This window comes from Artemia sp. Qi Xiang Cuo, chromosome 11 (genome assembly GCF_049724085.1).
Source record: "Artemia sp. Qi Xiang Cuo chromosome 11, ASM4972408v1, whole genome shotgun sequence".
Classification (NCBI taxonomy): Eukaryota; Metazoa; Arthropoda; class Branchiopoda; order Anostraca; family Artemiidae; genus Artemia; species Artemia sp. Qi Xiang Cuo.
In genome coordinates this window covers 30,216,955-30,232,200 of record NC_142804.1, presented here as the reverse complement: position 1 = coordinate 30,232,200, position 15,246 = coordinate 30,216,955, and the positions used below count along the sequence as shown (strand labels likewise).

The window sequence follows — 15,246 nt, the reverse complement described above, 5'->3', positions numbered from 1 at the left end:
GGTGTTCTGCATCACCATGCAATTTAATCCATTACTGGGAGAAGGTTTGTAACTCTTGGGACTTGTGGACAAACCACTGGGCCCTTTTAGTGTACATTTGAGGGGCCTTCTTCCTCCTCCGCCTGTATTTATGGCCCCAGGTGAGGGTGCCCCAGCTTCTATTATGGACCCCCAGGAACAAGGTCTCCCCTTGGTCAGTGCCTCCTATGGAGGTACCCAAAATATCTGTAGGGCATTCCCCTATCACCACCTGGGGACATGCTAAGTGGCCTGGGGGAGGCCATAACGACCATGGAATTTACTTCTTATTGTGACATTTTAAAGATTTACCCCCACCCAAAAAAAGAAACAAATGCATATATGTGCCAGGCTACTATGTAAAAGAACATGCATATAACCCTTAAGCCATCTATGGGCTTAAAATTAAACCACAGGCAAGGAATGTATGTAATCATCTAAGTGTGATTATATTTACTGAGCTTCTCAAACTAATTGTTTTTTCTCTTCCAAAATTGTAAGAACAAATAAAAAAAATTCCTGCCACAATATCTATCCTTGAATTTCTCCCTTAAATTTGACCAACAAGTCTGACAAACAAGAATTTCAATTGTTTTCTGTTTTCATCTACAATGTTCATCGACAAAACCTTTGTTGATTGATAGAACATGATTGTTGGTTAACAATGTCCTGCCAGAATGGATTATTGATGAACAATGTCATCAGGAGAGGCCTTATGAAATATGGTTGGCCCATAGCCATGATCATAGAGACCATAGCAAGAAATAACCAGAGCCCAGCTGGTATTTAACAATCAAAAATTTGAACAACTTTAGAAAAAAACTAATAAATTAAACTGAATATGTGATGTATAATGATATTAATTGCTGAAAGATCATCAGTCAAAATTTTACTATAATTTTAATGTTTATTTTCAATATTAAGTACAAGAGAAAATATTTGTAATAAAATTTGTTTTCTGTAAAGCGCCAATGTCAAAGTAGGATTTAGTGGGCTATATATTTACATATAAGAGGGGGGGTTAAGTAAAGTAAAATGCTTCCAGTAATGACATAAGTATGGCAAGTAACCTACTTTGGGATTTTTTAAAAGAGAATTTACAGACCAATACTGATCTAACTGCAGACCAATACAGACCTAACTGCAGACCAATACTGATCTAGGCCCTAGGATAGATTTTCAAGCTCTTATCTCTGCTCTTTCCTTCAACTATTTCTAAGGTATTGAAAATTGCTTACAAAACAAGTAGGCTAGACAATACAGATGACATACCTAGCTCAACTTTGGGAACATTTTTTTTTACTTAATATAGTTACCTCCACTCCTTCTCCCTCTAGAGGGTCCTGACCAGGGGTGTCCCAAGGCTCAGTTTATTGGGGGGGGGGGGCAATCTTTGTAAATTTTACCAAATTGCTACCTGATTTAAGCAGAATTTTCTGCAGAAATCAAGAATTTTGCTAAATTTCAGCCAATTTTGCAAAATTTTTGCCTTCAGTGCAACTTTTACCAAAGGCCAAAAAATTTGGGGGGGGGGGTGCGCCCCGTCCCCCTCGGGACACCCCTGGTCTTCACCTTTGATGACCTTTATCTGTGTGTTATAAAAGTAAAACCTTGCAAAATAGATCTTCTGCTTACTGAACATTGCTTTTATTCAATGAAGATTGAATATTTTCTAATTGCGTCCTGACAGGAATACTATGCAAATTAGATGCGCCTGGTACGTGTCTGTATGTATGTTAATGACCCAAATCTAAGTATGGTCTTACCTCTGTATTGCATAGCCATTCAAATGGTCTGAAAGGTCTTGAGGCCAGAGTATTGGGATATTTTAATGTCCATATATGTTTGTAAAGTCAGTAGTATTGGGGTACATACTCCCAAATGCTTTTTCACTTTTGAGTCTTAAAATGGTCACTTAAACTTTCGATTTCTATTTAATCCAATCAAATTAAGAGCACTAAAATGATTATATCCTTAGCCTTACAATTAGTCTTCCCATTTAAGCATTCTTTGAAAGTTACAACTTCATCCCAAAATCGATTCTTGAGATATGCCCTTTCAACAATCTACTTGCACTTAGTGTATTTTGATTTAGTTAAAATATCCCTCAATGCTCTCTCAAATTTTCATGTTCATGTGCGTATCCTGAATAGTATTAGGATCATAGTAGCAGTGGTAGAATTAGGAGCAGTAGTAGCATTAATAGTGTAGTATTAGCAGTAGCAATAACAGTAGTAGCAGCAATATTAATAGCAGTAGCAATAGGTACATGTTGCCTTTTGGTCAGTTCAACATCCCCCTCATGATGCCCCAGAAGTTTCATGTTGATTCAGTAAGCTGTTCCAAAAGTATTGCTGATACCTGTATCAGCAATCTGTATACACATAGTGTGTTTTGATTAGTTTAACTTTCCCCTTAATGTTTCCTCATATGTTCATTTCAATATCCTCAGTCTTGGTAGTACTTGCTTCAGAGTAATATTGGTAGTAGCAGAAGTAGTGGTAGTTGTAGCAGTAGTAGAAGTAGCATCCAAATATTGCTTCTTTGGTCAATTGATAATCTCCCTTATCATCTCATGAAAGTTTCAGATTAATGTGCTCAGGCCTTCTTGAGTTACACCCTTTTGACCACCCGTATTCACATAACATGTATTGATTTAATTCAATACTTCCCTCAACATTCTCTGAAAGGCTCACCTGGATACCCTTTGTGTTTTTGGAAAATAAAGGGCAAAAATGCCCACATTTTTCAATAACATATACTACATGTGAAAAATGGACGGATTTTTTTAATTACGGTCCTTGTCCTGAGGGCCCGGGTGTGGGAGGGGGGGGGTGACATCCACATAACTACTAACTTTTTAACAGTGTTGAAGAAAATGGCTCTCTTAAAATTTTTAATGGATGTGTTTTGGGAAATTTGGGTGCGGGGAGGAGCTGGTCGCCCTCCTTTGAGTTTTGACTCTTAAAAGGGAACTAGAGTGTGGTAAATGAGTTGTTTTTTTTAATATGATGGTTATGAGGTTACAGATAAGTTACTGAAGATTATGAACATAATTCTGAAAAAAGGAGAAGTACCTAGCGATTTTAGGAAAACTCTAATTAAATCTCTCTACAAGGAAGGTGATAAGAGTGAGTATGGTAATTATAGAGGCTTTAGCCTGGCTTTTGTTGGAAGTAAATTTATTATGACCATACTTTTTAAACTTGGAGATGCTGTATATAAGGTATTAGGAGAAGAACAGTGTGTTTTTGGGAAGGATAGAGGAAGTGTTGACGGAACTTTCACTCTCTGATTAATAACTGAGAAGAACCTGTGTCATCAAAACCCCTTTGGTCCTCAATTTTATTGAGTATAAACAAGCGTTTGATTCAGCTGAAAGAAGAGCATTAGCAAAGGTCCTATACTAGTAATGTGTACCAGATGAATAGATTAAAGTGATTAGTACTGAGATTATTGCTGCAGTTAAGATTGCTGGTATTTAATCAGGAGTTAAGCAGGGTTGAGTTCTACCCTCATTTATATTGATCATTTTTACCCTAAGGAGCTTAGCAAAGACAATGGTAGAACACAGAATTAAAACTCTCCTAGACTTAGATTATGCTGATGATTGAAGCTTTCTAGGTGAATATGATAGCAAAATTAATAGACTTTAAGAGGTTTTGCAAGTTCAGAGTGCAAGAATAGGTTTGGAAATTAATTCTGAGAAGATTAAGTTGCAAAGACTAGGAATAAGTGAAGGTGAAAAGGTGACGTTTGGTGAGAAGATTGATCAAGCGGAAAACTTAACTTATCTAGGTAGTGTTATTAGTAAGGACGTTGGATGTAGTAAAGATATAACAAGCAGAAAATCCAAGGCCCAGACTGTTTTTTCACAGTTGAAAAAAGTTTGAAGAATAGGATGATTAGACTGCAAACCAAGATTAGAATTTTAGAAATTACAGTGATGACAGTGGTCAAGTTTGGTTCTAAAGGGCAGGCACTCCGAAAAAGGGAGGAGGATTTTCTAGATGTTTTTCAGAGAAATTGCCTACGCGTTGTTTCTGGTTCCCAACTAACTAACCGTATTTCAAACCGTTCAAATCCTGCATGTTTAATCCTGCATTCTAAGGGTATAATAAGAGAAAGGTTTAGATGGCTAAGACACGTTCTTCGTATGAAGGATGAAAATTTGTCAAATATTGACCTTGTCCAACCGTCTAGGGCCAAACAAAAGCAGGTCATCTCCGAATAGGATGGGACGACGTCATAAAGAAAGATTTAAGGGAAATGGGACTTTTTTGGAGGGTGTAAAAAGGGTAGCAACACATAGATTGGAATGGAGGAGGGACGTGCGTAGCTGTGTTGGCCTCAGGCGGCATGGTGCTGCAATGAGTTGTTAGTAGTAGTAGTAATAGTAATAGTTTTAAAGCAATGTACAACCAGAGTGTATCAAATAAAAAACAAGAATTGATTATTTGATGTTCTAAGGAAATTCCCTAAAACAACAAGAAAGATTATAAAAGAATATATTGCCAAAGAACAGTGTTCTTGTTTTCTCAGGAACAATCTTGCAAAGCAATGATAACTCATACAGACATGACATTTGGGTACGAAAATCCTGTCTTTGGAACGAATTGGTGTGTACTTACTTGTTCACTACCACCTGGATTAGGTTCGGATCGTAAAGTTTCAAATATAATTGTTTCTTATTACACATTTTTAGGTTGAAAATTGCATATCAACGTTTAATGCAGACGCGTATGCTGTCGTCTATAGCGTTGTGGAAAGAGGTAGTTTCGAATATGCAGAAGAAGTTCTTCAGGTTTTGTGGCGTTCAGACATAGTAACAAAGAAAGCAGTAATAGTTGTCGGAAACAAAATTGATTTGGCGAGGACAAGGGTTATTTCAAATCAAGGTAAGATAACTAAGTTGCAGCTGTAGTTGATTAACCTTTACGGAAAATTTTTTTATTGTACTGGAACTGCTGAGAAACAAACATAAAACCAGTATAATATGTCCTTGATATTTACCATATTTTCTTTAAACCACATTTTATATTATAGCAAATAGTATGTTATTGGTGTGGTAAGGTACGGGTGTCACCACTTGTTGGTGCAAAAATGGTGCTACACTACTTACTAGAGAGGAAAGCCCCTGGAGGCGCTAAATATTATAGTGGGATGCCCGCGCTTACCCCAACGGTTCTGTAAATATCGGGCGTGCTAGTATCCGATTTACAGTATACCCTGCCCCCAGGGTATGATAACGTAATCGAGCGGTCAAATGGCCACTTTAAGGCCAAGAGTGTACCCGACTCGGGCACCATTAAAAATCTCTAACTATCTTCTTGGACGTAACAAACCCCGCTTGTCAATATAATAATGACAGTATCTCGTAACTCTGTTCCTACCCTGTCTGGGTTCTTGAAAAATAGTACACAGTTGAGGAAAATATCTTACTTGTAATCTTCCAAAGGTCACATATAACAAAAAGAATAGGCTTCCCCAAACAGTGTCTAAATGAAGACTACTAAATAATATTTTACACTAACAGAATCTTGGCACTTGGGGTGTAGCCCAGTGTGATATGGGCCAATCAAATGACTCAAGTCCCTCAACTGAATTTTCCCAATACATACTTTCAGAATCAGTGACTTGAATTTTAGCCAGCCCATGCGATGACCCATACTGAATTATAATACAAGCAATTTACTTTCTCTTGCAAAATGGTTGCCTTGACGACGAATTTAACTTACGATTGAAAATTATCTTATAGGTAACTGTAATTACAGAAAATAAAATGGGTCATTTATCTGAAAAGAAAAGAAACAGGGGTTGAACCCCAACACCTCCCCCTGTAAGATAAATGACCACTCATGCGCCACACTGGTCCACCCTTACAAATATAACACTTAACTTCAAATCACCAAACTTACATCTTCTCTTCTTTCTTCCACCAGTGCCTGTACTTCCACCGCTTGGCTCAGGATCCGTCGTCATCCACACATCTGTACCGTAGAACCACCATGGTCCCTATTGCATAGAATCCACATTAGGTTTTGAAAATTGAAGTCTCCAAGATTCGCAGAAAATAATCGTACTCAGCACAATCAAAAATACAAATTTTCTCGCTCTCACGAATTTATATTAGAGAGGAGCAGAGAATCAGTTTTTGGCACATTCGATGATGCCAGCCATCATGAAAAATTGGCTGCACTAGCCACGTAATTTCCATCTGTGGAAACAACCCCACATCTCAATAAAAAAGTAAATTGCCCCTTGGTATAATTTTAAATAATCTAAGGCCGAAAATGCAAAGACCTGTGAAAACGATAGGGGTTCAGGAAAATGAAGTAAAAATCTTAGCGAACCTTGAATTGCTTTTTTGTGGGTCTTGTCCCCTAAAATAATAGAAATAATAATGCTCGGCGATGAGGGATGAAGATAATACTGAAGACTGGAAAGACAAGGCTTCAGTAAAGGGATCACAACTTGTCCACCAGTTGTGCATTTAGGAAAAGGGCTATCTTTCACGTCATCCCGCAGGGGATCTTCCCCAAGGGATTCCTTACCCTCATAAAGAAACAACCCTCCCTTTAAGTTAATAAAAATATTCTCAGATTCTTTCCCAAATTTCTTCAGTCGATCCCACAGTTCAGCACTTCCCAGTCCTTTAAAAGCTCATTGATAACACATCGATTCTATTTCGTGATTAACTTCATTTTCTTTTAATATGTCATGCTGCGTCTCCCTCCTAAGTTGTTTTGTCTTAATGTAATTTCGTAATTTCCCAGTGGGTCTTGGACTTCTGTGTCCCCCCTATTATTTATTTTAGCTAGACACAGCCCAGATAATTTTTATTTTTCTCCACTGCAGGCTGAAGCTTCAAATTTTGTCTCTTTTTTGCATTTATTTGTTCTATTTCACTTATCTCAATTTTTTCCATCGAGCAAAATAAATCATGATTAAGTTTGAATTGGACTCCAGTGCCCACCATCTTTGACTGCTTTTCTTCATTGCTGCTTCGTTTAATATCTCTTTTCTCCCTCTTAGTTTTCTTTTCTTTTGTAGGAGCATTAAATAAATCGTCATGAAATCTGAATTGGACTCCAATGTCCATCATCTTTGACTGCTTTTCTTTATTGTAGTTTCGCCTTGCGTCTTTTTTCTCTCTTTTAGTTTTCTTTACTTTTACCACAGAAACAAATGTTATGTTATCAAATGGGAACTGAACTCCAACATTTGGTTTTTCATATTGTATTAAAATTTCTCGAACTTTACGAGTAAAAGCGCCTACAATAAATTTCGTCTCATTTTTCTTTGGTACAATCAGTGTTTCATTTTTGCCTGTGCTTGTTACCGTCTCATATTCATTAAAAGGGCTCTGAAGTTTTCTATTTTCTGCAAATTTTTCCCGAAAAATCATTTTCGCGCGTCTTATTTACAATATTATGTTGTCTTTTTACTTCTGTATCCCATTTCTGTCGATTATCAATATTCCGAACACGCGTATCAAGCATGTTGTTTTTCCGACAGGGTGGCGCAGCCTCCCAATTTGTTTTATGGTCCGGTTCACCTTCCCCGGTAGTCAACGAAGTTGTATATTTTCCCGTCTTAGTGTAATTTTGTAATTTTCCCACTGCTAAAGAAGTCGCTTTTAAGGATAGGAGATTTTCGATATCCAAAAAGTCTGCTCCTACTAAAACAGCTACTGATAGAGTAGGTACTAAGCCTACTTTTATCGTTTTTCTCTGGACCGTACCGTCCTTCTTTGCAATTTCTATTCTTACATAAGCAGACGGGCATGGGTGCTTGTCTCCATAATAATGTAATGTTGTAATTTTATTCTTATGGTCTATTTCCGTTCTATTAATTAGCTCAGTTCACACATAGGTTTGGTCCCTGCAAGAATAAATTGCCCTTTTCAACTAATTCCCCGTTCAATTTCCAGTTTATTTTATGCGCCTCTGCAAATGCGTAATTTTTTTCCTTGTTATGGGTCATGGCCCAGGCTGTCGTTTTATGTGGTTATTGGTCATGTTTACTGGGGCAGTTTCTTGCAAAATGCCCCGTAGTACCACAGTTATAGCAAGCTAATTCTCCTTGCGCTGTGTTATAGTGCCTATTTTCGTTATACTCTCTGTATTGAAATATGTCTGTGTCCTCAACTTCCTCTCTTATTTCGGTCCACCTATTTGCAATTTCTGCCATTTCTTCACTTGTTTTTGGGCTCTTTTCTTTCAAATATATTTTCAATTCTCTATGGGTATTTTCTAAAAATTGTTCCATTACTATTTTATCTATCACTTCCGTCAATTTTTCATTTATCTCCTCTCGGTCTTCTAACATTCTATAATTTTCTAACTCTAGCCATTTTAAACACATATCTTCAATTTATATCCGTATTCTTTATAAGTTTCGTTGTCTCGTTTTCTTTCGCTTCTAAACCTTCTTTGAAAATGCTCGGGGGAGAGTTGAAACTTTTCAAAAATGGCTTGTTTTAGTCTTTCAAAATCTTTTGAGTAGTGCATTGGTAATGCTTTATATGCAATTTGTGCTTTTGTAGTTCAGGATGGGCTGTATTTTTGTCACCCAATATTTTCTTGGCAGTCCATTTAATTCCGCGGTTTTTTCAAAGTTGTAGAGGTACAAATGTACATCTTCATTTTCTTTCATTGGCTGAAAGTTTATTGCATGCATTAAATTTACTGTGGACAATCCTTGATGCTCCTTGTAATTTTTCCCTGCAATTATTTGCATTAGTTCTCTTCTATCCTCTCTATCTGCTTCTTCCTTTAATATTCTCTTCTCTCTGTTCTCTAGCTATCCTCTCTTTCTCTATTTCTTTTCTATCTTCCTCCTCGTTTTGTTCTCTGGCTATTCTCTCTTTCTCCTTGAAATTTAATAGTTGTTGTATCGTATCTATTTTAGTACTTTTTCGCGAGTCCCTGCTGGAAATTGAGCTTCTACTATCTCCTGCTACTTGACCTACTATGATTCTCTCTGTCTTTATATCCTCTTAATTCGTTTTCTGAGTCTGTTCGTTCTATAATTTTATTTTCTTTTACCCGCAACTCCCCTACATTTTGTACTTCATCTGAAGGGTGAGTTGGTTTTGTTTTACTCATACTTTCATATAATGATTTTTCTTCATGTATTATTGCCACTGTTTCTTTTGTCTGGGTTTCTCTATCTGGGAATAATTCTTTCTGAATCTGCCTTAAGCTCTCTTCTTCTTCCATGGTTTGTACCGGACATCTCTCTATTACTGATTTTGTTTTGAAGATTTCCCCTTCACACGTGTCAGAAATGTCTATTTCACCCCCTGAGTGATATATATTTCTATCTGATGGTGTTTTTCTTAGGGTATTTCCAGCGGGAGTCGCATACAATTGCGATGCGTCTGAATACGATTTTTGTTTTACCGTGGTAATTTTTTTTCGAATTACTATCCACTTCTTCCAACTGTCCTTTTCCTGATCTTGTTTGAATTCTCCGTTTGTCCGCCATTACTTCAAGGTTTACTTAACGTATTCTTTTACCAATGTTTCTTTCTATCCTTTGGTGAAAATTTTTCGCATTTTAATTTGCCGATTTTACTTGGGCGGCACCGCGTTCTTTGTCTCAAAATTTAATTACTCGTGTGGTTTTTTCTTTCTTCAATTTTATTACTTACTATTATTTAACTAGGCAAAGCCCAGATAATTAATATAATTTTTATGAATTGATTCCGTATTTTTTCTTCTATTTATATGTAATCACAATAGGCTACTCTGTAGGCTAAATTAATTTATCTAATCGAAAACGCGGAATTCTTTTACTATCATTGCTGTTAATAGCTCATTTTCTTGCTGTCACCAGTATTGGTGTGGTAAGGTACGGGTGTCACCACTTATTGGTGCAAAAATGGTGCTACACCGCTTACTAGAGGGGGAAGCCCCTGGCAGTGCCAAATATTATAGTGGGATGCCCGCGCTTACCCCAACGGTTCTGTAAATATCGGGCATGCTAGTATCCAATTTAAAATATACCCTGCCCCCAGGGTATGATAACGTAATCGAGCGGTCAAATGGCCACTTTAAGGCCAAGAGTGTACCCGACCCGGGTCACCACTAAAAACTCTCTAACTATCTCCTTGGAGGTAACAAACCCCCCTGTCAATATAATAAAGACAGTATTTCGTAACTTTGTTCCTACTCTGGGTTCCTTGAAAAATAGTACACAGTTGTAGGAAATATCTTACTTGTAATCTTCCAAAGGTCACATATAACAAAAAGATTAGGCTTCCCTAAACGGGGTCTAAATACAGACTACTAAATAATATTTTACACTAACAGAATCTTGGCACTTGGGGTGTGGCCCAGTGTGAGACAGGCCAATCAAATGACTCAAGTCCCTCACATACTTTCAACTGAATTTGCCCTACATATACTTGCAGAATCAATGACTTGAATTTTAGAAAGCCCATACGATGACTAATACTGAATTATAATCCAAGCAATTTACTTTCTCTTGCAATATGGTTGCCTTGACGACGAGTTTAACTTACGATTGCAAATTATCTTATAAGCAACTGTAATTACAGAAAAGAAAATAGGTCATTTATCTGAAAAGAAACGAAACAGGAGTGGAACCCCAATATATATATATTTATACAATTCACTATCTTTGCACTATGATACTGAACTACTATTTTCTTATTACCATCCTTTAATATTCAAAAATCAATTAAACACCCACTTCTTCATTAAATTGAAAGCTTTAATTTTTCTAGAATCAAATGAAGGTTTATCGAAGGTTCGCACAGTCCAGGTAGTTTTTAGTTTTTTCTCTGAGAAAGCAGACATTACCGCCATTTGTCTTTGATATTATTGCTTCCTCTCCCCTACTCCAGTATAATGCTTTGCAGTCAAAGGGTAAGGGTTCTGACGGGATATAAATGATTCTTGAATTGCATAAAATTGGATAGAAGCTTCATTCTTAGAATTAAGACACAGTAGACAACCAGTTGTGAATTTGACTGATGCAGAATCTTAAGAATTGCAAAGAGAGCAACATAAAACCGTTGTAGAAATCTCGGTATCATTCCATATTCCCCAGTCACTCTCTGCAAGTTTGCAACAAATATATTGGAGAGGTCTCCGAAATCACGTTTCAACTTTATTTCTTTCACGTTCTTTAAAGGACGACGTTGAGTGAATCTGCTAAATAAAAATACAGTATTAAAACCTTTACTTGTAGTTTCAGAACATGAAAAACTTAATTTTACATTACAAACATTCCTGGAAATAGAAAAGTATTTTCTAAACTTCTGCTAAACATCCTTCAAGTTTAGTTCATAAAATGAATACTGGACTTGAACCATGTGATTTATAAGAAACTATTTATGTTATTTTTGTCACAAAATGATTTTTTTTTTGTTTGATGTCCAATTTATCAAATTATATAGGAGCTGGGTCACGTAGCCTTCTAAAGTCTCATTTGTACTGTAGTATTTCAAAATGAACATTTCCGCGCTATTCTCAGCATGGTGCTACGTTCACTGCTGTTCTCGTTATAGGATAAAGTTATGTATGTTTTAGATCGATATTCTTCCCCTTTGCTATCTAGAGTTCAATTCCCTGAGACTGATACATTAGTAAAAAATCCCTAATAAAGACACAATACAGAACAGAATACCCTTAATTAACAGTTTAATACATATATATATATATATATATATATATATATATATATATATATATATATATATATATATATATATATATATATATATATACGTCTTATGCTTTCGATCCTGCACCATTTTTAGGGGATTTCAGGCTATTTTTTGTTTAATATCGAGATACACTTTGTGTTCAACAGATGCTTTTGTTATATCATATCATATTGTAAAAAGGTAAGTGTGTTGCATCATTGTGCATATGATGATTATTTTGATTGATCAGTTACTATGGACTAGAATTCGTTTTTTACCATAATTATTTTTTTATGCAACCGTTCTACGACAATTGTAGATACTGCTGCAACCAAGATCATCATTTTGCATATTAAAATGCAGTTATTCGTGAAAATTAGATTTTATTTTTAAAATTGGGTTTTTTTAATGAAAAAAGGCACTAGATTTAGCAATTTCGATTAAAAAAAAACCATTAAACAGCTTTCTATGATGTTCCAGCTCCCAGCTAGCTGCAGAGAAGAAAAAACATATACTTCCAATGCAGATTTTTCTAGGTTGTAACCACGATCCTTGTTTTTCAAGCCAATAGATTTTTCTTTTTGTTCAAGTCAAGGGATTGTAACTTGATAGGGTTTCCAGCCAAGACAATTCTAATGGTGTTCTTTGTGTTTTGATTCGACACCCTTTTTGGGGTTTCACGCTAGTTTTTTTGTAACTATACGACGTGTTCGTCTTTTAATAGGTTTCAGCTACTGCTACAACTACGTTAAATACAAACCCCTGAGTCACCGTCGTGCGTTGTAATTCCAAAAGAAAAGAAATTCAAGGAACCCCAGTCTCGGCAAAATTTATCCACGGAGAATTCCTGCCTTTGTAAAACTCCTCCTCCATGGAAAATTCCTTTTGTAAGATATTCTTCTCGCAAACCCCCTGCCCTACAGAAAATTCCCAGTCCCACTTAGAAAACTCCCCCAAATCCACTTATTAACGATCATATTTTGAAATTTGAAAATAATAGAAAAATTTCCTCCCCTTTCATTCCCCTTGCTTTAGACTTCCTCTAGCTTTTTTCAAGCCTCCTTGTCTCCTTGTCTCTTTTCACCCATGCAACTTCCTTGTCTTATAAACCATTTTTTCACCCATGTGAATTCCATTTACTGTTTTCTTTTCCTTCCATTTCCTGATTTGTGACTTGTTTTAGCCTTTTTCTAAGGCTATTCATTCCCTGGTTTCTTTCTCCAACCATTCCCTGGCTCAAGATTTGTTCTAGCCTTTTTCCAAGCCTCTTGGTCTCATAAACCTTCTTTTTACCCATTCGCTTTCCATTTCCTTGGTTATTTTCCTAATATTAATTAAAAAGAAACTTTCCAAAAAAGAAGTTTTTCAAACAAAAGTAAAGGCCATTTTATACTTAAGATCAGCAGATAAAAATACCTTTTAAAATTCAAACTCAAAACGACCAGAAATTACTATTAAAGAATAAATAAAACCCAAAACAAAAAGATATTAAATAAATAATAATAGCAAAAAACATACAACAAGTAATAATATAAATGAATAAATAGATCTTAAAGTGAGTGATGCTTAGATTGAATATTCCAATCAAGCTTAAAACGAAAAAAAAAAGTCTTTTGTTATTGAAGTATAAATGAAACTCAAAACGAACAGAAATTAATTAAACCATCAATGCAAACAAACATACAATAGATATTAAAGTAAATGAATAAATAAATCTTAAAACGAGTGAAACTTAAATTGAAAACCTACCACGACATTGGGGCTTTACTGAAACCCAATTTTATTGCAAATATTTTCTTTTGTACTTACTATTGAAAATAAACATTAAAAGTATAGTAAAATTTGAACTGATGAGCTTTCAGCAATTAATATCATTATACATCATATGTTCAGTTTAATTTTTTAGCTTTTTCTAAATTGTTCAAGACAAATATAGTTTCCCTACAAACAAGAGTTTGGATACTGCCCCCTTTCTTAACTGTATAAACCAAAAGCCTACTGCGTCATTTGCGCTTCACTGAAAACGGATTATACTACAAATATTTTCTTTTCATGTTCTTACAGCATTGAAAAAGAAAACAAAATTATAGTGAAATAAATTCTTGAACTGATAGATCTTTCCACAATTAATATCATTATATATAAAATATTCAGTTTGATTTTATTTATACTTTTCAAGATTGTTCAATACACATATAGTTGTCAGTAAAGTGCCAATGACGCAGTAGGTCTTAGACTTTTATATTCTAGCATTTTAGCCTAGCTAACTCATTTGGTCCTGCATAGTTTGATACATTTTCTTCTTATGTGATATTATTTTTGATGTAGTTAGCAAGCGTTGCCATTGGGCAAACACAAGGAAATTAGCTAGATCACACTTTTTAATTTTTAAGTTCCTTTTAGGTCCAAGCATCTCTCTGACATGCTTACATATACCGGGAGTAGAAGTGACCCTATAACCCCCATGTGGCACCCCTGCTGCCACCTATAACTTTTTTGCACCCCAAATAAGGGCATAGCCTCCCTAGGGAGAATGATTGCGTAATCGGTCAATGACCTCTTTTTCCAAGGTCGATTTATTTGTTGTTTCTATGTGTAAAAACTCCGGAACGAAGGTTGCACCTGCTCATTGAATACTAACGGGAACATTGTTATTGATCTAGGACTCGAGGGGGACGTGAATTTACGAGAAGTTGATTGCGTAATCGATCGTGAATGTCAGGGGATCCAGAAATAGTATTTGTTGTTGTTGCTCTCGAGCCAAATGTAATGACTTCCCCGGAAACAGATCACGTATTTCCTTCTCAGCCAATCAGCGAGTCGGATACATCCTCATTCTCAGCCAATCAGAGGGCTGGTTACATATAGTTTCCCCGTTACATAACAATTCGCCCTCGTGATTTTATATATAACGGACATGCAATGGGATTAAATTATCAGAAAGTATTTTGACACCGTGTAAACAACTACAATGAATAATATTGATGAATTAGAAGCCTTGGCAGCCACAATTTACAGTGTAAGTTCAGTTTTATTTTAAAAATTATTTTCCTTGGACCTCCTCCAGTATATTCAGCTAAAACATAAATATTTTCCTTTACCCCAACCCCCCCCCCCCACATACAATACAAACATCATTATACTAACTAGTAAAACATAAAATATATTCTTTTTACCCTAACCCCATCCCCCATTGTTTTACAACCAAAATTCTCGCAAAAAGAAATAATTTTCTTTCGTTAAATATATGCAATTTTAAGTGTCTATATCCTAGCTAAAAGCGACCATTGACTTCCGTCACTGTTGTTATTAACCTAACCTGGTTTTGACATAATGCTCTACGCGAGGTTAAAATTAGCTGTCACCCCTTTTCCTATGTGTTTACGAACGCGGCAGCCAAAGTCAAAAGGAACTATTTCTCCGTCAAAATTAAATACATAAAATATTTTCTTTTACCCTCAAAACCTAACCCCCCCCCCCCTCACCGTTTTACAACAAAACTCTCGCAAAAAGAAATAATTTATGAGCTAGGTTTCTTAGCCTTTCGT

General features: G+C 35.9%; 1 protein-coding gene across 1 annotated transcript in view; it reads left to right on the top strand.

Annotated features, from left to right (window-relative positions):
- LOC148946861 (uncharacterized) overlaps positions 1–15,246 on the top strand; it is a 270,490-nt gene that overhangs the window by 247,482 nt on the left and 7,762 nt on the right. The window contains exons 6-7 of the mRNA XM_089096450.1: positions 4,724–4,916; positions 10,775–10,812. Of these exons, the coding sequence (XP_088952576.1) occupies positions 4,724–4,916; positions 10,775–10,812 (231 nt within the window). The remainder of the gene's footprint in view (positions 1–4,723; positions 4,917–10,774; positions 10,813–15,246) is intronic.